General features: G+C 47.0%; 1 protein-coding gene across 1 annotated transcript in view; it reads right to left on the reverse strand.

Moving 5' to 3' along the window:
* LOC140409003 (exosome RNA helicase MTR4-like) overlaps positions 1 to 24,706 on the reverse strand; it is a 210,817-nt gene that overhangs the window by 179,695 nt on the left and 6,416 nt on the right. Inside the window, 3 exon segments of the mRNA XM_072497017.1 lie at positions 8,051 to 8,163; positions 17,253 to 17,315; positions 23,941 to 24,007. Of these exon segments, the coding sequence (XP_072353118.1) occupies positions 8,051 to 8,163; positions 17,253 to 17,315; positions 23,941 to 24,007 (243 nt within the window).

Raw genomic sequence — 24,706 nt, forward strand, 5'->3', positions numbered from 1 at the left:
TACCATTATTGTAGAAATAGCATTTTAAAAACACAAGATTAAGAAAGTTGCAAATCCAAAGCAAACAGAAAGACTGGAAATACGAATGTTCTGACCATTCATCTTCCTTTGAAATATGAAAATGCTGATTAATCTATTGCATATTTACAAGTTTTTTATGCTTTTATTTTTGAAAGAGGAGCCAGAAATAAGGGCAGCATTAACACAGAGACAGTATCATCAATTCCACACCAGCCTTTAAGTATCTTACAAGAAATATAAGGATAGGAGATCTGAAAATAGTCAACTGATCAGAGAGAGCCAGACACGTGATGAATCGGATAGAATTTTTTTTTTTTTTTATATATATAAATATTTTATTGAAAATTTTTGGTCAACCAACACAGTACATTGTGCATCCTTTACACAACATTATAACAATACAGATAATAATGACCTTTTTTATATAAACAAAAAAAACAACAACAAATAAATAAATATTAAATAACAAAAATAAAAACTAGCCCTAGTTGGCAATTGCCTTGTCTCAGGCCCCCCCCCCCATCCCTCCCCCCCCCCACCCACCCCCCCCCCCCCACCCACCCCCCCCCAATCCCCCCACCCCTCCCCCCCATCCCCCCCCCATCCCTCCCCCCCCATCCCCCCCATCCCCCCCCATCCATCCCTCCCCCCCCCATCCCCCCCCCCCCATTCCCCCCCCCCCCCAATCCCCCCCCCCCCCCCAAGTCCTGGGCTGCTGCTGCTGCCTTCTTTTTTCCCCCATCTATCTTTCCGCAAGATATTCGACGAACGGTTGCCACCGCCTGGTGAACCCTTGAGCCGACCCCCTTAGGACGAACTTAATCCGCTCTAACTTTATGAACCCCGCCATATCATTTATCCAGGTCTCCACCCCCGGGGGCTTGGCTTCTTTCCACATTAGCAATATCCTGCGCCGGGCTACTAGGGACGCAAAGGCCAAAACATCAGCCTCTCTCGCCTCCTGCACTCCCGGCTCTTGTGCAACCCCAAATATAGCCAACCCCCAGCTTGGTTCGACCCGGACTCCTACTACTTTTGAAAGCGCCTTTGTCACCCCCACCCAAAACCCCTGTAGTGTCGGGCATGCCCAAAACATATGGGTATGATTCGCTGGGCTTCTCGAGCACCTCGCACACCTATCCTCCACCCCAAAAAATTTACTGAGCCGTGTTCCAGTCATATGTGCCCTGTGTAATACCTTAAACTGAATCAGGCTTAGCCTGGCGCACGAGGACGACGAGTTTACCCTGTTCAGGGCATCTGCCCACAGCCCCTCCTCGATCTCCTCCCCTAGCTCTTCTTCCCATTTCCCTTTTAGTTCGTCCACCATAGTCTCCCCTTCTTCCCTCATTTCCCTATATATATCCGACACCTTACCATCCCCCACCCATTTCTTTGAGATGACTCTGTCCTGCACCTCTTGTGTCGGGAGCTGCGGGAATTCCCTCACCTGTTGCCTCGCAAAAGCCCTCAATTGCATGTACCTGAATGCATTCCCTTGGGGCAACCCATATTTCTCGGTCAGCGCTCCCAGACTCGCGAACTTCCCATCCACAAATAGATCTTTCAGTTGCGTTATTCCTGCTCTTTGCCACATTCCATATCCCCCATCCATTCCCCCCGGGGCAAACCTATGGTTGTTTCTTATCGGGGACCCCCCCAATGCTCCGGTCTTTCCCCTATGTCGTCTCCACTGTCCCCAAATCTTCAGTGTAGCTACCACCACCGGACTCGTGGTGTAGTTCCTCGGTGAGAACGGCAATGGGGCTGTCACCATAGCCTGCAGGCTGGTCCCCCTACAGGACGCTCTCTCTAATCTCTTCCACGCCGCTCCTTCCTCCTCTCCCATCCACTTACTCACCATTGAAATATTAGCGGCCCAATAATACTCACTTAGGCTCGGTAGTGCCAGCCCCCCCCTATCCCTACTACGCTGTAAGAATCCCTTCCTCACTCTCGGAGTCTTCCCGGCCCAAACAAAACCCATGATACTCTTTTCTATCCTTTTAAAAAAAGCCTTCGTGATCACCACCGGGAGGCACTGAAACACAAAGAGGAATCTCGGGAGGACCACCATCTTAACCGCCTGCACCCTCCCTGCCATTGACAGTGCTACCATATCCCATCTCTTGAAATCTTCCTCCATCTGTTCCACCAACCGCGTTAAATTTAGCCTGTGCAATGTGCCCCAATTCTTAGCTATCTGGATCCCCAGGTAACGAAAGTCTCTTGTTACCTTCCTCAACGGTAGGTCTTCTATTTCTCTACACTGCTCCCCTGGATGCACCACAAACAGCTCACTCTTCCCCATGTTCAATTTATACCCTGAAAAATCCCCAAACTCCCCAAGTATCCGCATTATTTCTGGCATCCCCTCCGCCGGATCCGCCACATATAGTAGCAGATCATCCGCATATAAAGATACCCGGTGTTCTTCTCCTCCCCTAAGTATTCCCCTCCATCTCTTGGAACCTCTCAGCGCTATCGCCAGGGGCTCAATCGCCAGTGCAAACAGTAATGGGGACAGAGGACATCCCTGCCTTGTCCCTCTATGGAGCCGAAAATATGCCGATCCCCGTCCATTCGTGACCACACTCGCCACTGGGGCCCTATACAACAGCTGCACCCATCTAACATACCCCTCTCCAAAACCAAATCTCCTCAACACCTCCCACAGATAATCCCATTCCACTCTATGAAATGCTTTCTCGGCATCCATCGCCACTACTATCTCCGTTTCACCCTCTGGTGGGGCCATCATCATTACCCCTAACAGCCTCCGTATATTCGTGTTCAGCTGTCTCCCCTTCACAAACCCAGTTTGGTCCTCATGAACCACCCCCGGGACACATTCCTCTATTCTCATTGCCATTACCTTGGCCAGGACCTTGGCATCCACATTTAGGAGGGAAATTGGTCTGTAGGACCCGCATTGTAGCGGATCCTTTTCCTTCTTTAAGAGAAGCGATATCGTTGCTTCAGACATAGTCGGGGGCAGTTGTCCCCTTTCCTTTGCCTCGTTAAAGGTCCTCGTCAGTAGCGGGGCGAGCAAGTCCAAATATTTTCTGTAAAATTCAACTGGGAATCCGTCCGGTCCCGGGGCCTTTCCCGTCTGCATGTTCCTAATTCCTTTCACCACTTCTTCTACCGTGATCTGTGCTTCCAGTCCCACCCTTTCCTGCTCTTCCACCTTGGGAATTTCCAGCCGATCCAAAAAATCCATCATTCTCTCCCTCCCATCCGGGGGTTGAGCTTCATACAATTTTTTATAAAATGTCTTGAACACTTCATTCACTCTCTCCGCTCCCCGCTCCGTCTCTCCTTCCTCGTCCCTCACTCCCCCTATTTCCCTCGCTGCTCCCCTTTTCCTCAATTGGTGTGCCAGCAATCTGCTCGCCTTCTCTCCATATTCATACTGTACACCCTGCGCCTTCCTCCATTGTGCCTCTGCAGTGCCTGTAGTCAGCAAGTCAAATTCCACATGCAGCCTTTGCCTTTCCCTGTACAGTCCCTCCTCCGGTGCTTCCGCATATTGTCTGTCCACCCTCAAAAGTTCTTGCAGCAACCGCTCCCGTTCCTTACTCTCCTGCTTCCCTTTATGTGCCCTTATTGATATCAGCTCCCCCCTAACCACCGCCTTCAACGCCTCCCAGACCACTCCCACCTGAACCTCCCCATTGTCATTGAGTTCCAAGTACTTTTCAATACATCCCCTCACCCTTAGGCACACCCCCTCATCCGCCATTAGTTCCATGTCCATTCTCCAGGGTGGGCGCCCTCCTGTTTCCTCCCCTATCTCCAAGTCTACCCAGTGTGGGGCATGATCCGAAATGGCTATAGCCGTATATTCCGTTCCCCTCACCCTCGGGATCAATGCCCTACCCAACACAAAAAAGTCTATGCGCGAATAGACTTTATGGACATAGGAGAAAAACGAGAACTCCTTACTCCTAGGTCTACTGAATCTCCACGGGTCCACACCTCCCATCTGCTCCATAAAATCCTGAAGCACCTTGGCTGCTGCCGGCCTCCTACCAGTCCTGGACTTCGACCTATCCAGCCTTGGTTCCAACACCGTGTTAAAGTCTCCCCCCATTATCAGCTTTCCCATCTCTAGGTCCGGGATGCGTCCTAGCATTCGCCTCATAAAGTTGGCATCATCCCAGTTCGGGGCATACACGTTTACCAAAACCACCATCTCTCCCTGTAATTTGCCACTCACCATCACGTATCTGCCCCCGTTATCCGCCACTATAGTCTTTGCCTCGAACATTACCCGCTTCCCCACTAATATAGCCACCCCCCTGTTTTTCGCATCCAGCCCCGAATGGAACACCTGCCCCACCCATCCTTTGCACAGCCTAACCTGGTCTATCAGTTTCAGGTGCGTTTCCTGTAACATAACCACATCTGCTTTAAGTTTCTTAAGGTGTGCGAGTACTCGTGCCCTCTTTATCGGCCCGTTGAGCCCTCTCACGTTCCACGTGATCAGCCGAGTTGGGGGGCTTCCCACCCCCCCCCCCTTGCCGGTTAGCCATCATCTTTTTCCAGCTTCTCACCCAGTTCCCACGCAGCTGTATCTCCCCCCGGCAGTGCCCCCCCGCCCATCCTCTCCCGTACCCACTCCCCCCTTTCCCCAGCAGCAGCAACCCAGTAATTCCCCCCTCCCACCCACCCCGCTAGACCCCCCGCTAGCGTAATTACTCCCCCCATGTTGCTCCCAGAAGTCAGCAAACTCTGGCTGACCTCGGCTTCCCCCCGTGACCACGGCTCGCACCGTGCGACGCCCCCTCCTTCCTGCTTCTCTATTCCCGCCATAATTATCATAGCGCGGGAACCAAGCCCGCGCCTCTCCCTCGGCCCCGCCTCCCATGGCCAACGCCCCATCTCCTCTCCCTCCCCACCTCCCCCCATCACCACCTGTGGGAGAAAGAAAAGTTACCATACCGCAGGATTAGAACATAAAACCCCTCTTCGCCCCCCCCCATTCGCCCCACCACTTTGTCCAAACGTTCTTTTTCATAATCCATTCATTCCAATTTTTCTTCTACAATAAAAGTCCACGCTTCATCCGCCGTCTCAAAGTAGTGGTGCCTCCCTTGATATGTGACCCACAGTCTTGCCGGTTGCAGCATTCCAAATTTTATCTTCCTTTTGTGAAGTACCCGCCTTGGCCCGATTAAAGCTCGCCCTCCTTCTCGCCACCTCCGCACTCCAGTCTTGATAAACGCGGATCACCGCGTTCTCCCATTTACTGCACCGAGTTTTCTTCGCCCATCTAAGGACCATTTCTCTATCCTTAAAACGGAGGAATCTCACCACTATGGCTCTGGGAGTTTCTCCTGCTCTCGATCCTCGCACCATAACTCGGTATGCTCCCTCCACCTCCAACGGACCCGTCGGGGCCTCCGCTCCCATTAACGAGTGCAGCATCGTGCTCACATATGCCCCGACGTCCGCCCCTCCACACCTTCAGGAAGGCCAAGAATCCTCAAGTTGTTCCTCCTTGCGTTGTTTTCCAGTGCCTCCAATCTCTCCACACATCGTTTCTGGTGTGCCTCCTGTATCTCCGACTTCACCACCAGGCCCTGTATATCGTTCTCATTCTCGGCTGCTTTCGCCTTCACGACCCGAAGCTCCTGCTCCTGGGTCTTTTGTTCCTCTTTCAGCCCTTCGATCGCCTGTAGTATCGGGGCCAACAACTCTTTCTTCATTTCCTTTTTTATCTCCTCCACGCAGCATTTCAAGAACTCTTGTTGTTCAGGGCCCCATATGAAACTGCCACCTTCCGACGCCATCTTGGTTTCTGCTTGCCTTCCTTGCCGTTGTTCCAAAGGATCCGCTGCAATCCGACCACTTTCCTCTCCTTTTTCCATCCGTGTCCAGGGGGAACACCCTTCTGGTTTACCGCACGGTGTTTTTAGCCGTTAAAATTGCCGTTGGGGCTCCTATCAAGAGCCCAAAAGTCCGTTCCACCGGGAGCTGCCGAAACGTGCGACTTAGCTGGTCATCGCCGCACCCGGAAGTCGGATAGAAATTTTTGAAGTGGTCACTAAAGTAGTGGATAAACGAATGTCTATAAATGCTATTTATGTGGAATTACAAAGATATTTGATAAAGTCCCTCTGAAGAGACTGTTCATGAAGTTCATGGAAATGAAGGTAAATTACTTACCTGGTTCAGAAACTGGCTGAGTAGGAGATAAAAAGTATGGATAAAAGGCAGGAACTTTAATTGGCAAGAAATAACGAATAAAGACCCACAGGAATTGTGTTGAGGTCCTAGCTACTCACCTTATTCATTAATGAGTTAAAATGGGAGACAGAGACATGTCCAAAATTTACCAGAAGCACAAAGGTAGACAGTATTATAAGCAGGTAGATGGAAAGATATTGACAGGTTAAATAAATGGGCAAAACTGTGGTAAAAGGATTTTAGTGTTGGCAAATGTGAGGTCATCCACTTTGGACCTAAAAGGCTACAACATGGCATGTTCTAAATGGTCGAATACTAATAACACTGGAGGTCCAAAGAGATTTTGGGGTCCAGATACACTGGTCATTAAAATGTAATTGGCATTGCAGAAAATAATCAAAAAGGCTAATGTAATGATGGGCTGTATATCCCGAGGAACAGACTAGTGGGTAGAAGTCATGCACCAAGAACACAAAGCCCTGATTAGACCACATCTGGAAAACTGCAAGTAGTTCTGGGTACCTCATCTGAGGAAGAAAATGCTAGCCTTGACAGGAGTACAGCATAGATTTATGAGAATACTTGGACTCCAACATTTAAGCTATGAGGAAAGATGAAACAATCCATGGTTTAGATTCTTTGAAGTTTAGAAGGTTAAGGAGTGATTTGTTTGACAAAGGCAAGCTTTAAGTGTCTTAAAGGAAGAACAGTACGAAGTCTTACAACACCAGGTTAAAGTCCAACAGGTTTGTTTCGATGTCACTAGCTTTCGGAGCGCTGCTAGTGAAACCGAAAGCTAGTGACATCGAAACAAACCTGTTGGACTTTAACCTGGTGTTGTAAGACTTCGTACTGTGCTCACCCCAGTCCAACGCCGGCATCTCCACATTAAAGGAAGAAAGGGAGGTACAAAGGCAGAAAGATGTAGGGAGGGAATTCCAGAGACAGCTGAGGGCGCGGCCACCAATATTGCAGCAATCAAAATCAGAGATGCTCAAAGGGATATAATTAGACAAGCACATAACAAGGATAAAACTGAAACAAGAACAAGAATTCTAAAATCAAAATGTTGTTCGACTGGGACCCAATGTAGGTCAGCGAGCAGAGGATGACAGAGGAACCAGGTTTGGTGTAAGGACATGAGAGCTTGTATGCCCTGAGGTTTCGAGAGAGTAGAACATGGGGACCAGGAAGGAGTGCACTGGAATAGTCAAGTCGAAAGGTAACAAAGGCATTCATGAGGTTTTCAACAACAGATGCTGAGACAGGTCCAAAGTGACAGAGATGAGAGCATCCTGGTGGCACAGACGTTGGGTCAGAATCTCATCTTGGGAGTCCATTTTTATTGTTCATGGGCATCACTGGCTATGCCAGCACTTACTGACAAACCCTCATTGCGCACAAAAAGGTGGTGTTGTGCTGCCTTTTTCATCTGCTGCAGTCCATGTTGGATCACCCAAAGTGCTGTTTCATGAAATTAAGATGGGGACAGTCTGCTTTTGTCTCTGACTGTAACAGGAGAGGGGTGGAGTCTGTAGATAGGGAACGGAGTTTTGAACTGAAAACAACGGCTTCAGTCGTCCTGATATTTAATCAAAGGAAATTTCTACTCATTCCAATGCTCACTTTGGATAAACAGTCGCAGAGTCGAGAGTTGGGGTGAGGTACAGTTGGGTGTTGCTGCATACATGTGAAAACTAAAATTGTGCTTTCAGATGATGTCACGGGGCATCAAGAATATGAGAAACAGGAATAGATAAGGAATGAAGATGCCTCACTTTCGGAACACAAAATTTCAAACAATAAGTTAAAACAAATCGTAATGAGTACTTACTCAGCACAAACAGTTTTGCCGGCTGATGTATGTGCAGACACCAGAACAGACTGGTTGTTATCAATACAAGCAATGGCTTCTCTTTGAAAAGCATCAAGAATAAAAGGGTATTCCTGTAATTAAAAAGAATTACTTAGAATCAGTGATAACATTTTGCTGGTTGTTTTCTGGTATTGATCAATGTCACATAATCATTCATTCTTCTTACATAATACTGCGGATCAATTTTATATGATAAACAGAAAATAGAATTGGTGGCAGTGATATTGTCACCAGCCGACTTCCCGTGCCAGTCATGGAGTGAGCAGTCGCAGAGTAGGTAGCTCCCTCTCAGAGTGGAACTTTTCGGTCCTTTCCCTGTCTGAGGGGCAAAGCTTTGGATGGAAAGAGGTGTAGGAGTGCCAGGAGGAGGTGTAACTCCTCTGATGTGGCCGGTGGATGGATCCACGAACTAGGAGTAGGTCGAGAAGAAGGGAGCTGTTGGAGCAGGAGAGTCTTTCTGATGCGCCACAGGTTAAGATGGTGGAGGGCAAAGGACCTGTTCTGCCCGCCCAGTGGTCAATGGAGCAGCTGGTGGACTTTTCAAATTATAAGCTCAACCAGCAGAGGAGGGAGGCCCTGGCCAAGGTAGTGGAGCCGCTCAAAACAGGTTTTGAGAGAGTGGAGCAGAGGCTGGAGTCCCAGGGCCGGGCGATCTAGAAAGTGGAAGAGGTGGTGGGCGAGCACGAGGAGCAGCTCGCCTCCTTGGTGGCCGAGGTGGGGATGATGCAGGAGACAGAGAAGAGGCTAAAGGAGAAGATTGTGGACCTGGAGAACCGCTCCACTGGTTCTCCTTTGTCTATCTTCCTGTTACTTCCTCAAAGAACTATAACAGATTTGTCAGACACGACCTCCCTTTGACAAAGCCATGATGACTCAGTCCTATTTTATCATGCACTTCCAAGTACTCCGCGATCTCATGTTTAATAATGGATTCTAAAATCTTACCAATGACCGAAGTCAGGCTAACCGGCCTATAATTTCCCGTCTTCTGCCTCCCTCTCTTCTTAAACAGTGGTGTTACATTAGCCACTATCCAGTCTTCTGGGACCCTTCCTGCCTCCAGTGATTCCTGAAAGTTCATCATCAATGCCTCCACAATCTCCTGAGCTCTCTCTTTAAGAACCCTGGGGTGTCATCCATCCGGTCCAGGTGATTTATCCACCTTCAGACCTTTCATTTTCCCCAGAACCTTCTCCTTAGTATTGGTCACTGCACTCACCTCTACCCCCTGGTTCTTCTGGACCTCTGGCATCCCACTGGTGACTTCCACCGTGAAGACTGATGCAAAGTGACTATTCAGTTCACCTGCCATTTCTTGGTTTCCTATTATTACTTCTCCAATCACATTTTCCAGTGGTCCAATGTCTACTTTTGCCTCTCTCTTACCTTCTATGTATCGCAAAAAAGATCTTCCTATTTTCATTTATATTACTAGCTAGCTGGCACTCATACTTCATCTTCTCCCCCCTTATTGCTTTTTTAGTTGTCCTTTGCTAGCTTTTAAAGGCTTTCCAATCCTCTGGCTTCCCACTAATCCTCGCCACTCTGTATGCTATTTCTTCAGCTTTTATGCTGTCCTTGACTTCCCTTGTCAGCCATGGATGCCTTGTCCTCCCCTTAGCATGTTTCCTCCTCCTTGGGATGAATTTCTGTTGTGCCTCCTGAATAACCCCCAAAATCTCCTGCGATTGCTGTTCCAATGTCTTTCCTGCTAGGCTCCTTTTCCAATCAACTCTGGCCAGCTCCTCCCTCGTGTCTTTGTAGTTACCCTTATTTAATAGTAATACCGTTACATCTGACTCCAGCTTCTCCCTCTCAAACTGCAGGGTAAATTCTATCATATTGTGGTCACTGCTCCCGAAGGGTTCCTTCACCTTAAGTTCACTAATTAAGTCTGCCTCATTACACATAACCAAATCCAGAATTGCCTGTTCCCTCGTCGGCTCTGTCACAAGCTGCTCCAAATAATCGTCTCTTAGACATTCCACAAATTCCTATTCTTGGGATCCACTACCAACTAGATTTCACCAGTCCACCTGCATATGGAAGTCCCCCATGATTATTATAATATTGCCTTTTTTACACACCTTTTCTATCTCTTGATTTATTTTATTTTCTTTTTTTAAATTTAGAGTGCACAATTCATTTTTTTCCAATTAAAGGGCAATTTAGCATGGCCAATCCACCTAGCCTGCATATCTTTGGGTTGTGGGGCTGAAACCCACGCAAATACAGGGAGAACGTGCAAACTCCACACGGACAGTGACCCAGAGCCGGGATCGAACCTGGGACCTCAGCGCCATGAGGCAGCAGGGCTAACCCACTGTGCCGCCCCCCGATTTATTTTCTGCCCCACATCTGGCTTCTTTTTACCTTTTGCGATTCCTCAACTCCACCCACAGAGATTCTATGCCTTCTGATCCTATATCGCTCCTTGCTATCGATTTAACTTCATTCCTTGTAATATTGTAATATTGCCTTTTTGATCTCCTGATTGGACAATCGTACCGGCCAATTTCAATGTGGGTAGCAAGCTCATTTACCTTGTTGCATATACTGCGCACATTAGGGTACAATCCTGCATTGACCACTTCCCTTTTCACACGTCACCTTTTTTGCTCTGCCTGAGGGTGATGTTGTTGTTTTATTTTGGTTCTCTATTTCCCCTTCAGTTATTACACCTTCTAAGCTCACATTCTGGTTCCCACACCCCTGCCATAATTTCCAAAGTCAGAGGTTTCAGTCAGTGACATGGCAAGGTTTCTTAGGCTAGAGAAGATTAAGTTCGCCTTGAGGGGTTCATTACAGGGGTTTGCTCGGAGGTGGCAGCCGTTCATCAACTTCTTCAAGGAAAATTGGCCGTCAGCAGGGGGGGGCTGCTGGTGAATAAACGGGTGGTGTTCGAGATGGGGAACATTGTGGCAGATGGGCGGCACATGGCGCAATGAGTAGCACTGGGACTGCGGTGCTGAGGACCCGGGTTCGAATCCCGGCCCTGGGTCACTGTCCGTGTGTAGTTTGCACATTCTCCCCATGTCTGCATGGGTTTCGCCCCCACAACCCAAAAGATGTGCAGGATAGGTGGATTGGCCACTTAATTGGAAATAAATTAATTTGGTACGCTAAATTTATTTTTAAAAAGCTTTTCAAAATGAGAGGTTTAGAGGAAGGGTATGAGCCACCCGGGGGGAATGGTTTCAGGTACTTGCAGGTCCAAGGTTTCTTGAGGTGAGAGGTGCCGTCCTTTCCCGGGTTGCCGCCCTTGTGGTTGCAAGATAAGATGCTGTCGAGGGTGGGGATACGGGAGGGAAAGGTGACCGAGGTTTACAAGGAGCTGATGGATTGGGAGAGGATCCTGATGGGGAACATTAAGCTGAAGTGGGAGGAGCTGGGGGGAGGAGCTGGGGGTGGAGGCCAGGACGTGGGAGGAGGTTCTGCGGAAGGTCACTGCGTTCTCATTGTGTGCAAAGCTCCATCTTATACAATTTCAGGTATTCACGGGGTTCTTATGACGGTGGCAAGGATGAGCAGGTTCTTTGAGGGAGAGAGGATAGGTGTGGGTGGTGCGCAGGGACGCCCGGGAATCATGTCCACATGATTTGGGGAATGTCCGAAGCTCAAAGGTCTGGAAGGGTTTTGTTGGGGTAAAGGTGGCCCGAGACCAGGGGTAGCGATACTTCGGGTGTCAGAAGACCCGGGAGCCCAGGGGGCAAGAAAGGCCGATGATTTGGCCTTTGTCTCCCTGATAGACTGGAGACAGATTATGTTTGGGTGGAGGGATTTGGAGCCGCCGAAGGCGGTTGCATGACCTGGTGGAACAAAGAACAATCCAGCACAGGAACAGGCCTTTCAGCCCTCCAAGCCTGTGCCGACCATGGTACCTGCCGAAACTAAAACTGTATGCATTTATGGAGTCATATCCTTCCATTCCCACTATATTCAGGGCAGCACAGTAGCATTGTGGTTAGCACAGTTGTTTCACAGCTCCAGGGTCCCAGGTTCGATTCCCGGCTTGGGTCACTGTCTGGGCGGAGTCAGCACCTTCTCCCAGTGTCTGCGTGGGTTTCCACTGGGTGCTCCTGTTTCCTCCCACAGTCCAAAGATGTGCAGGTTAGGTAGATTGGCCATGCTAAATTGCCCTTAGTAGCCAAAAAAAAGTTGGGTGGGGTTACTGGATTACAGGGGTAGAGTGATGGTGTGGGGCTTGGGTAGGGTGCTCTTTCCAAGGGACGGTGCAGACTCAATAGGCCGAATGGCCTCCTTCTGCACTGTAAATTCTATGATTCATATATTTGTCTAGATATCTCTTAAATTCCTCTATCGTACCTGCTCCCATCACCTCCCCAGGCAGCACGTTCCATATATTTACCAACCTCTGTGTAAAAAAAACTTGCCTCGCACATCTGTTCTAAATTTTTCCCCGCGCACTTTCAACCTCTGTCTCCTAATACTTGACTCTCCTACCCTGGGAAAGAGCGTCTGACTATCCACTCTGTCCATGCCACTCATAATCTTGTAGACCTCTATCAGGTAGCCTCTCAACCTCTTTTGTTCTAGTTTATCTAACCTCTCCTCATAGCTAATGCCCTCCATACCAGCCAACATCCTGGTAAACCGCTCCTGCACCCTCTCCAAAGCATCCACATCCTTCTGGCAGTGTGGCGACCAGAATTGTACACAATATTCCAAATGACGGCTAACTAAGGTCCTGTACAGCTGCAACATGACTTGCCAATTTTTATATTCAATACCCCGACCGATGCCGAATGCCTTCTTGACCAACCTATCCACATGCACTGCCACTTTCAGAGATCGGTGGACATGCACGCCCAGATCTCTCTGCCTGTCAGTACTCACAAGAGTTCTACTATTTATTATGTAATTCCTACATTCTTTGGACCTTCCAAAGTGCATTACCTCACACTTGTCCCGATTAAACTCCATCTGCCATTTCTCCGCCCAAGACCTCCAACCAGTTTATATCCTGCTGTGCTGTATCCTCTGACAATCCTCTTCACTGTCTACAACTCCACCAATTTTTGTGTCGTCTGCAAACTTACTAATCAGAGCAGCTAAATTTTCTTCCAAAACATTTATATACACCACGAACAACAAAGGCCCCAGAACTGATCCCTGTGGAACGCCGCTAGTCACAGCCTTCCATTCAGAAAAGCACCCTTCTGCCACTACCCTCAGTCTTATGTGCCCAAGCCAGTTCTGTATCCAACTTGCCAGCTCTCCTCTGATCCCATGTGAATTCACCTTTTGTACCAGTCTACTATGAGGTACCTTGTCAAAGGCTTTACTGAAGTCCATGTTATACAACATCTACTGCCTTTCCCTCAAGGGCAGATTTAGCTTAGTGGACTAGGCAGTTGGTTTGTGATGCAGAACAAGGCCAGCAGCGCGGGTTCAATTCCCGTACCAGCTTACCCGAACAGGTGCCGGAATGTGGCGACGAGGGGCTTTTCACAGTAACTTCATACTCGTGACAATAAAAGGTTATTATTATTATCTATCATCTTTGTCACTTCCTCAAAAAACTCAATCAAATTAGTGAGGTATGACCTCCCTTTCACAAAACCATGCTGTCCATCACTAATAAGTACATTTGTTTCCAAATGTGACTAAGTCCTATCTCTAAGAATCTTTTCCAATAGTTTCCCTACCACTAACGCAAAGGCTCACCGGCCTATAATTTCCTGGATTCTCCCAGCTGCCCTTCTTAAACAATGGAACAACATTGGCTACTCTCCAGTCCTCTGGAACTTCACCTATGGCCAATGAGGATACAACGATTACTGTCAAGGCCCCAGCAATTTCCTCCCTTGCCCCTCAATATTCTGATCATCAGGTCCTGGGGACTTATCTACTTTAATGCTTTTTAAGATGCCCAACATCTCCTCTTTATTAATATCAGCATGATTCAGAATATCTACACACACTACCCTATACGCCTCTTCCACTATTTCTGAGGCTAGAGAAGGTCAAGTTTGACTCAGAGGTGGAAGCCCTTCATCGACTTCTTCAAGAAGGATTGAGGTGTCAGCAGGGGGGGGGTTAACGGGTTAACATGGGGAAGGCAGGATGGGAGGAGGAGGTATGGTTGGGGGGGGGGGGGGGGGATGTTGGTTGTTTTTTATGTTGTGTAACTTTACTTCTGCTTTCATTTGTTTTGTTTGCTGTTTGTTTATGCAAATTTCTGAACACAATATTTTTTTTTAAAAAGGTGATGTGACCAGCAATCCAGGCTCATGTTCTGGGGACATGGGTTCAAATGATTTTTTTTTTTTTTTAATTTTAATTTAATTTGTAATATAAAGCAAGGATCAGCAATGGTGACCCTAACAACCCATCTGATTCACAAATGTTCTTTAGGGAAGGAAATCTGTCGTCCTTACCTGGTTTGACCTTTATACGACTCCAGAACCACAGCAATGTGGCTGACTCCTAACTTCGCTCTGAAATGGCTAAGCAGGCCACTCAGTTGAAGGGCTGGTCAGCGATTCCCATATCCCATGAAAAATGTTTTTTAAAAAAGGGCCGGAGGTCGACAGGGTAAAAATAATAGAAACCAAGAGTGGACGCACAGCTGACCCGACAAACAGTGATTGCTGAGATCAGAGCCATGGCTGACTCAGAGTAGCAGAATGATGCATTAAAGTCAGTCACTGTAATGTTAAAACAGTTGGGAGAGGGAGCCAAATTCTTCGGAAGATATAAAAAGCGAAAGCAGCAGATCACTAACATTATGCAAATTTACCTACTTGGAGAAATTGTTTCAGATTAAACAATTGAGAGAATTGTGGCGAAACCTCCTCCAGAAGTACCAAATTATGCAATACATACAGACAACTTCGGAGAAACAGAATGCTACACAGTCCCTCGAGCCTACTCTGCTATTCAATATTAAGGTTGATCTGATTGTAACCTTGAATCCACATTCCTACCGACCGACAACCTTTTACCCCTTTGCTTATCAAGAATCTATCTACCTCTGCCTTAAAAATATTCAAAGACTTTGCCTTCACTCTGAGGAAGAGAATTCCAAAGACTCACAAACCTCAGAATATTTTTCCCTGTCTTTAATGGGTAATCTTTTATCTTTAAACAGTGAGACCGAGTTTTAGATTCCTCCACAAGAGGAAACATGATTTCCACATCTGGCTGGTCAAGTGCCCTCAGGGTCTTTTATGTTGCAATCAAGTTGTCTCTTACTCTTCTGAAAGCCAGCAGGTACAAGCCAAGCCTGCCCAGCCTTTCCTCACAAGACAACCTGCCCATTCCAGGTATTCATCCAGTGATTCTCCTTGAACTGCTTCCAACGCATTGATATCCTTAAGAGAGACTCATACTCTACTCCACGTGGTCTCAGCAATGCTCTGTTAACTGAAGCATAATCTCCTTAACTCTTGTGTTAACTATTCCAATAAACAATAACATTCTATTAACTTTGTTGATTATTTGCTGTATCTGCGATTCCTGCACAAGGGCACTCAGACCCCGCTGCATCTCAAAGCTCTGCAATCTCTCACCATTTAATTAATATGCTTTTTAATTCTTCCCACCAAAATGGACAATCTTACATTTGCCAGATCTTTGCCCACTCACCGAACTCCAATAAATTGGTTAAACATGATTTCCCTTCCACTAAAGCATGTTGACTCTGCCCGATTACCTTGAATTTATCTACGTGCCTTGTTATAATGCCTTTAATAACAGCTAATAGTTTCCCTTTGACTGATATTAAGCTAACGAGCCCATAATTTCCTGCTTTCCATCTCCCTTCCTTTCTGAATAACTGTGACTACATTCGCAAATTCCAATCCAAATTTTATGGGAACTTGGGGGGAAAAAGTTGAAGCAATAAGTGTAACAGAAATGTGACTATTGAGAGCCGGCCTGCATTTATTTCACGCCTTTGTGTCCCTCGATTGTCTTCACAGTGGTTCCTAGTAAATAAAGCGCAACAACAGCAATTCGGCACTTCAGAAATGTTGAGCAATATGGCAGCCAATATCATTGGTTTGGGAACTCAGTAACATGCATTTCTGAGGAATCCAGGGAGAGTGCAATAAATGTACCTTAAAAAAAGTGTCCATTGTGCTTCAGCAAATGTACTGTTATAACACCATCCTGTGGCCAATCTTCAGTTTGTAGTTAGAATTGACATAAAGGACTTTAAATTGAGTTGATTAACAAATCACAAAGTTAAACGGTGAAATGAAATGCTCGCAGCAGGTCACAGGTGTAATGCCTTGAAAAGACTATGGGCCAGTGTTTCGTATTTTGTCTTTTTAAAATTAAGGGGCAATTTAGCGTGGCCAATCCACCTACCTGCACATCTTTGGGTTGTTGGGGTGAAACCCACGCAGACACGGGGAGAATGTGCAAACTCCATACGGATAATGGCCCGGGATCGAACACCAGTCCTCAGTGCTGTGAGGCAGCAGTGCTAACCACTGCGCCACCGTGCTGCCTGAATTATGTTCTAATTGTGTTATAATTATCTCATCCCATTTGATACAGGACATTATTTATTTTTCTGATCTGTTAAAATGAATACAACAAGATTTTCTCTTTTAAGTACCTCTCCAATAACTCCCCAAAGCACTAAGCTTTCACAGTGCACTTGAGAGAGACCAGAGCAGTAAATTAAAGCAATAAATTTGATTAAACTGGTCTCAGCTACACCCATTCAAAAGATCTTTAAAATTTGAACCAACCATCCCAGCAGAGGAGAAGTCGAACTTTTGCAAAAAAGCATATGCCAGTAACAGAACCAATGCTGGAGGCTGGGTTAACACATTGATGGCACAGGTAAATGTCATAATGAATCAAACTCTTGTTACATCAATTTCAAGGCAGCTTACTAAAGTGACAAAATGGTTTCCACAGATGTGCACATTAGGTGGATTGGCCATGCTAAATTGCCCCTTCGTATCCAAAAAGTTAGGTGGGGTTATGGGTTACGGGATTAGGGTGGAGGCACGGGCTTAAGTAGGGTGCTCTTTCCAAAGCTGGTGCAGACTCGATGGGCCAAATGGCCTCCTTCTGTACTGTAAATGCTAATTCTATGATAGGCAGCAGCACAAATCCTCATTTCTATTAGTTGAATAGCAGATGAATAAACATGTCAAAAATCCATGTGGACTCCTACCTTTGCTGCTTTTCCAACACGGGGTTTTAGTTGCTGATATTCATCGCACATTGGAATGGCCACCTGAAATTAGGCAAATAAGCATTTAATTAATTTACCATGACTACAAAATAGAATTATTAACGCCCATTTCAAAGCTCACATTGAGGAAACAATAGCACTAGTGCACAAGATTAAAATCATCTAAACATAAAAGTCTACCCATCGTGTTTTATCAAGTGGTATATTACTAAATTCACCAGGACCCAAGATGCAAGTACAGGGAGAGGGGGTTAAAGAATCCGAGAATTCCAAAATCAACACTGCAAAGGAGGAAAGTTACATGCGGATTGGCACTGCCGAATCTACAAGGCTACCACTGGGCAGCTACGGCAGAGAAAGTGAGGCGATGGATATGTGAACCCACCATGGAATGGGTGAGGATGGAGGAGTCCTCCTGCAAGGGAATGATCCTCCGGGTCCTCCCCACTTTGAAGTGGGTGGACGAAATACACATCCTGCCCAGTGGGGGTAGCCACACTAAAGAAATGGAACCAGATGAGGCAACGTTTCGGTATAACCGAGATGTCCCCCATGTCCTCCATCTGCGGAAACCACAAATTCCCACCAGCCATGCTCGACACCACTTTTTAAAAATTGAGACAGGATGGGGGGATGCTAACAGTTAGGGACTTTGACATGGGGGACAGACGAGCGACACTGAGCGAACTGACGGAAGACCTGGAACTACTGACATGACAGGAACCTCAGGCACCTTCAGGTGAAGCACTTTCTCCGCAAGGAGACGGTAGGATACCCCAGAGCCCCGAGAAGCACACGATTAGAGGACCTGATAAACACGGACAATAAGGAAGGGGGTTACTGCGGGAACATCTACAGACTGTTACTGGACAGGGCGAGACTACCACTGGACGAAGCCAGACAAAAATGGGAGGACGAACTGGAGATGGAAGTGGATTTGGGATTGCAGACTAGCTGGTGGAATTTCTCCATCTGGAGAAGATCAAGTACACCATCCGAGGGTCGGAAGACGGCTTCCAGAAAGCGTTGGGGCAATTCGTCGGCCTGTTCCAAGACCTGTTCGAGGCTAAGAGGGACTAAGGAAAGAGGGAGAGACGGGAGAGAGCAGACATGAGCACACAACGCTAGGAGGTACAATGAGGTAGGGGGGAGGAAATGAGAAGGGAACCACAGGGAGAAGCATGGGGGGTGGGCACCCCCCCAACCCACAAGACCAGCAACAAAAACCACAGGAGGGGGGAAGAAAAGGGAAGGCGGGAAAAAAGGGGGAGAACAGGAGCTCAGCGATAGAATACCCAGGGCGGAAGAGGGGGATACCAACGGGGGGGATGGGGGGGGGGGGGGGAAAGGGGGAGAAAATATATCAAGAAAGATGTACATAAGAAACTGTATAAATTGCAAATAACAGACACAAAAGTTTCACTCTGTAAAATTGAAAATGCCAATAAAAACATATCAAAGAAAAGGGAGTAATATTTTAAATACATTTCCCTCCAAATTAACAATATTGTTTCTACCATTAAGTAACCCAAAATATATAGTTCTCAAACGCCAATGATTGTTGATTACTCCTCGGTCTTTATTTTGTTTATCTGCTGGGAATCTTTCACTTTTCTGCTCTTGTCGATTTTTATTCTGCACCATGGCTGAATGGCCTTTGTTTTGCGATTTCCTGCACCTACTGACTCCACTCACTTTGCAGAATGCCTTTGTCACCAGTCACTGGACTGGCTCTTCTTAATACTGTTTCCTAATCTATACAAATCTAATGAATTTAATTTTAACTGTGTCTGGCTCCATCACGGTCAGTCCTTAGGTTTCCCTTCTACTGCACCTTGCTTCTCTGCTCGTATACCAGAATCACTGGTTAGTAACTAGCGAGGTCCCCACTCACCTCCACTGGACTCCCCAAATCAATCTTTGTTGGTTCATGGTCAACCATCCAAGTCCCTTAAGCTCTCTATTTCATATGGCAACGAAAGCCATAGTTTTGATGTTTGAATGTACTCTGGTTTTGACAGAAACTTGGCTCAATTGGCTTGCTTACTCAAGTTCCTGCCACTGCTCTCCATCATCTATCCGAGCCAAATTGTGATGACACCTCAGCATCAGATCTCACTTGGGTCTGTCCCCACCACTCCACCCAACTCCTCTGGCATCTTCTCCTTTGAGTATTTCGTCTTGTTCCACCATCCTTCATCTCTCGTTTAAAATGATCATTCTTGTTCACCTCCCACCCTCAGTTTCTCACCAAGATACAGCCCTCACAAGAAAACCTCCGGTGGCGGCCAAGGTGCGCGTGGTCGCACATTTGGTGGCTCCCGCTCGTGGCACTTTTTTTCGAACCTTTTCCCCAGTTAACGGGTGGATGTGTGGAGGAAAAAAGGTGCAGGAGTGCTGGTAGGAGAGAGTGACCCACCGGTGCATGGCGCTGAGGACCAGAAGCGGTCGCAAAAGAGGCAAACAGATTGCAAATGCTGGTGTGGTGCCTGCGACACACGTGGAGATGGCGGAGGAGCAGGGAGCAGCCCTGCCGGTTCAGTGGTCAGCGGAGCAGCTGGTGAGCTTCCTGAACGGGACGTTCACCCAGAAATGAAAGGAGAATCTGGAGGACCTGGCCACGGCGATGGACTCGATTAAGGCAGTGATCAACCACATGAAGACGGGGCTGGAGGCCCAAGGTCAGGCGATCCTGAAGACGGAGGAGGTGGTGGTGGAACACGAGAAACAACTCACCTCGATGGCAGTGGAGATGGGGCTAGTGCGGGATCAGCAGAGGCGGCTGCAAGATAAAGTTGAGGACCTGGAGAACTGGTCGCGCAGGCACAATCTAAGGATCGTGGACTGGCCGCGTATTTGGGGGGGGTGTCTCGGCAGTACGGTATAAGGGCCCTGAAGGCAGTGGTCAGAGGGGAGTTTATATCCATTCGGGCACATAAGGAGAAGGCAGAGCGGGTGGAGATAGAGAGGCTAGTGGAGGAAATCCTGCAGAGGATAGGAGAGGCTGGAGGCGATGTAATCGGGCAAGGCCCTGGGCCCGGACGGGTGCCCAGTGAAATTTTATAAGTAGTACTCAGGGGTATTGGGACCGCTGCTGGTAAGGGCTTTTAACGAGGCAAGGGATATGGGAGTGCTCCCCCGACGTTGTTGCAAGCTTCGATTTGCCTCATTTTGAAGCGGGAAAAGGACCCGGAACAAAGTGGGCCCTATAGACCGATTAACTGCTAAATGTAGATGCCAAGCTATTGGTTAAGATCTTGGCCTCAAGAATAGAGGATTCTGTGCCTGGGGTGATCGGGGAGGACCAGACGGGGTTTGTGAAGGGGAGACATCTGGCGACCAACATCAGGAGGCTACTTAATGTGACCGTGATACCTCCAGAGGGACGAGAGGTAGAGATGGTGGTCGCCATGGATGCAGAGAAGGCCTTTGATCGGGTGGAGTGGGAATATCTGTGGGAGGTCCTGAGGCGGTTTGGAATTGGGCACGGATTTGTGAATTGGGTCCATCTGTTATATCAGGCGCCGGTGGCAAGTGTGCGGGCGAACCGGGTGAGTTCAAACTATTTCAGGCTGCAGCAGGGGACGAAGCAGGGGTGCCCACTTTCCCCATTGTTATTTGACCTGGTTATACAATGGCATGGAGAACATCGGGGGTCTGGCTGGGGATAGTGCTGCGTGCGGGACGGGACGGGACGGGGGGTGGAACACAGGATCTTGCTGTACGCGGATGAGGGGCCTTCCGGATTTTATAAATTATTGGGCGGCGAACATAGCGGTGATCAGAAAGTGAGTGAGTAGTGGGAGAGGGGTCGGTGTGGGAACGGGTGGAGATGGCCTCATGTAGGGATACGGGGTTAGGAGCACTGTTAACGGCGCCTTTGCTATTCTCACCGGCCAGGTACTCCACTAGCCTGGTAGTAATGGCAGCTCTGAAGGCGTGGGAGCAGTGGCGGCAACAAATGAGGCTGGAAGGGGCGTCAGTGTGGGCACCTATATGTGGTAACCACCGGTTCGCTCCGGGGAGCCTGGTTGGGGGGGTTCCGGAGGTGGTAGTGGGCGGGGATCAAGTAATTTGGAGATTTCTTTATTAATGAGGGTTTCCCGAGCTTGGAGGAGTTAGAGGAGGACTTTGAGCTGCCAGGTGGGAATGGGTTCAAGTATCTGCAGGTGAGGGACTTTGTGCGGAGGCAGGTTTCAACCTTCCCGCACCTGCCGCTCCAGTGGCTACAGGATAAGGTGGTGTCGAGAGTAAGAGTAGTGGAGGGGAAGGTTTCAGAGATCTACAAGGCACTAATGGAGTGGGAGGGAACCCCGACAGGGGAGGTGAAGCGAAAGTGAGAAGAAGAGTTGGGTGGGGAGTTGGCCGGATTATGGGACTAGGCCCTGAGGCTATTCAATGCATCCTCGCCGTGTGCCAGGCTCAGCCTGATACAATTTAAGGTGGTCCACAGGGCACATATGACTGTGGCCCGGAGGAGCAGGTTCTTTGAAGTGGTAGAGGATAGGTGTGGGCGCTGTGCGAGGGGTCCTGTGAGCCACATCCATATGTTTTGGGCATGTCCGAAGCTTACTGACGTTATGTCAGAGGTCTTAAAGGTGAGGAGGTGCCGAGTCCAGAGGTGGCGACCTTTGGTGTGTCAGAAGATCCGGGAGCTCAGGGGGTGAGAGGGGCCGATGTCCTGGCCTTTGCTTCCCTGGTGGCCCGGAGACGGATCCTATTAACCCCCGAAGATGGATTAGCGACATGGCGATGTTTCTCAGATTTGAGAAAATCAATTTCACCTTGAGGGGATCACTGCAGGGGTTTGCCCGGAGGTGGCAACCGTTCATCGACTTCTTCGCGAACAATTAAACCGTCAGCAGAACGAGGTCCTGTTTATGTAAGCAATCTTGGCTGGGGTTTGTTACTGGATGTGTTGTTTATCTTGTTTTGTTCCTGTTGATACCTGATGGTTAAAATTAAGGGCAGCACGGTGGCGCAGTGGTTAGCACTGCTGCTTACGGCGCTGGGTTCGAATCCCAGGGTCACTATCCGTGTGGAGTTTGCACATTCTCCCTGTGTCTGCGTGGGTTTCACCCCCACAATCCAAAAGGTTAGGTGGATTGGTCACGCTAAACTGCGCCTTAATTGGAAATAAATAAATAAATAATTGGGTACTCCAACTTTATATTTTAAAAATTGTTAAAATTATAAATGCCTCAATAAAATACTTTGTAAAAATAAAGATACAGCCCTCACATCATGCTGGATTGAATTTACTCCTCTTTGTCGTGTCAAAAAACTGGTGCAGTGCAGTCCTGAAACTAACAAGCTCTATAAAAGACAGCAATACCATGAAAAATACCAGTTTCTTCACAATGAACAGGGTCGCTCCTATTGAAGGTGCCATTAATGGTACACAGTCACCCAACACCTCAAACGTAAAATTCTCATTCTTCCCTATCCCTCCTGTTTTAAAGAGGTTCCTTACAGACAATGTAAGTGTTTTGTTACCCCTCGGAATAGTTCATTATTTGGTTTGCATTCAGTTTTGTCTGATTAGGACTCTGAAATGTCATGGGACATTTTTTGATGTTAAAGGTGTGATATAAATCAAAATTGTTGCTGCTGATTGTCAACACCAACCATACCAGTTGGTTCCTTAAGTTAACTTCACAATATTACATCAGTATATCTTTTCCACAGATGTATCAGTAACAAGTGTAGAAAGTCAAGCTCTAAAAAGATTATGTAAAATCTAGACCTTTACATACAAAATTAATTTGGACATTTAATTATTTATATTGCTTAACTCATTATCTCAATGCAAGTTCAAAACAAGCTCAATGCACTAGTCACACTTCAGTGTCTCACAAGGCCTGCAATATCCTGCTGCTTTAAATTGTAATCTAGACAAGGGTGGGAAGCAACGTAACTCAACTTCTCCCAGTGATCAATTGAAGGGAGATTTTAGAGTTTTGGAAGTTTGTGCCAAGGAATGGTGTTTCGCATTAAGAATTGGATGGGGAAACAAAGTGCACAATATGTAACTTTGCAACTATTCTTTTCGTAAAGTGTCTGCAGTAAAATCCTGGAACAAAGGCGACATGGATATGGGAACACAAACACCTGGACGTGCCCCTCCAAGTCACACAACATCCTGACTTGGGTTGAACTAGATTGGGTTCCTTCACTGTTGTTGGGTCAAAATCCTGGAACTCTCTCCCTTACAGCACTGTGGATATTCCTACATGGACTGAAATGGCTCAAGAAGGTAGTACACCATCATCATCTCAAAGACAATTAGGGATGGGCAATAAATGCTGGCCTAGTTCGATCCCGGCTCTGGGTCACTGTCCGTGTGGAGTTTGCACATTCTCCTCGTGTCTGCGTGGGTTTCGCCCCACAACCCAAAGATGTGCAGGGTCGGTGAATTGGCCACACTAAATTGCCCCTTAATTGGAAAAAATGAATTGGGTATGCTAAATTTTTTTTAATGTTTAAAAATAAATAAATGCTGGCCTATCCAGTGATAACCACATCCAATGAATGCAAAATTTAAAAAATAGCCACAGGTCTATTTAACAGGTATTTTGTAGTTACACTGCGTGTTTTACAAAGTTAATTTCACCCCAATAATGAAAGTTGAGAACAAAGAAACCACCATTTATTTTAAGGCACTGACCTCATGGTTACATCCCTCTACTGTGTCAACTTGTTCCACCTTCACTTTTGGCATCAAATCTGTAAGACTAAGTTACCAAAAAGTTACAATTAATTGCAACATGAAAATGTAATAATGATGCACGAATAGTGAAATAATCAAATCAATTTTTAAAAACAAGCTATTAGATATCTAGATTTATAATAACCAACAATACGATTTTGCAGTAAACAACTAACATCTCTTGAGCTCGGTTTGTGTGAAATCAGATTTTTTTTGTCCGTGACTGAATATGTTTCACGATGCACAAAGACCCAACTCTTCAATGCTTATGTTAACATATCACAAAAGTTGTGGCAGAAGATTTTCATTGAACACAATGGAATAAATCTTTCCAAAATCCTGTTCCCTGACCGTACGATAATGACCAGGGGTTAGCAGATATACTTTTATTTCTGCTCTTCAATTTTTAAAAACTGAATGCGCTTGTCCAAAAGACATATATCCCAATTGTATGAGAGCTGCTTTTCACTTAGTTTATGATTATTTTGAACAAGCGCAAGATATGAGATGGTATACATGTACACATCTGATGTTGACTTGGGATGTGATGTTAACTTTTATGCTCATTTTCACCATTTGCTCTCCATGTTGTATCTATTTCTATATTTTATGGTGTACGGATGAAGGATAGGGAGGGGTAAATAGTCTCTTCAGTCTCCACTTATTAAACACAAACACCATACAAAACAGTGTTTCAACTTTTATTCACCTGGTGCTGGACATG

Source organism: Scyliorhinus torazame, chromosome 3 (genome assembly GCF_047496885.1).
Source record: "Scyliorhinus torazame isolate Kashiwa2021f chromosome 3, sScyTor2.1, whole genome shotgun sequence".
Classification (NCBI taxonomy): Eukaryota; Metazoa; Chordata; class Chondrichthyes; order Carcharhiniformes; family Scyliorhinidae; genus Scyliorhinus; species Scyliorhinus torazame.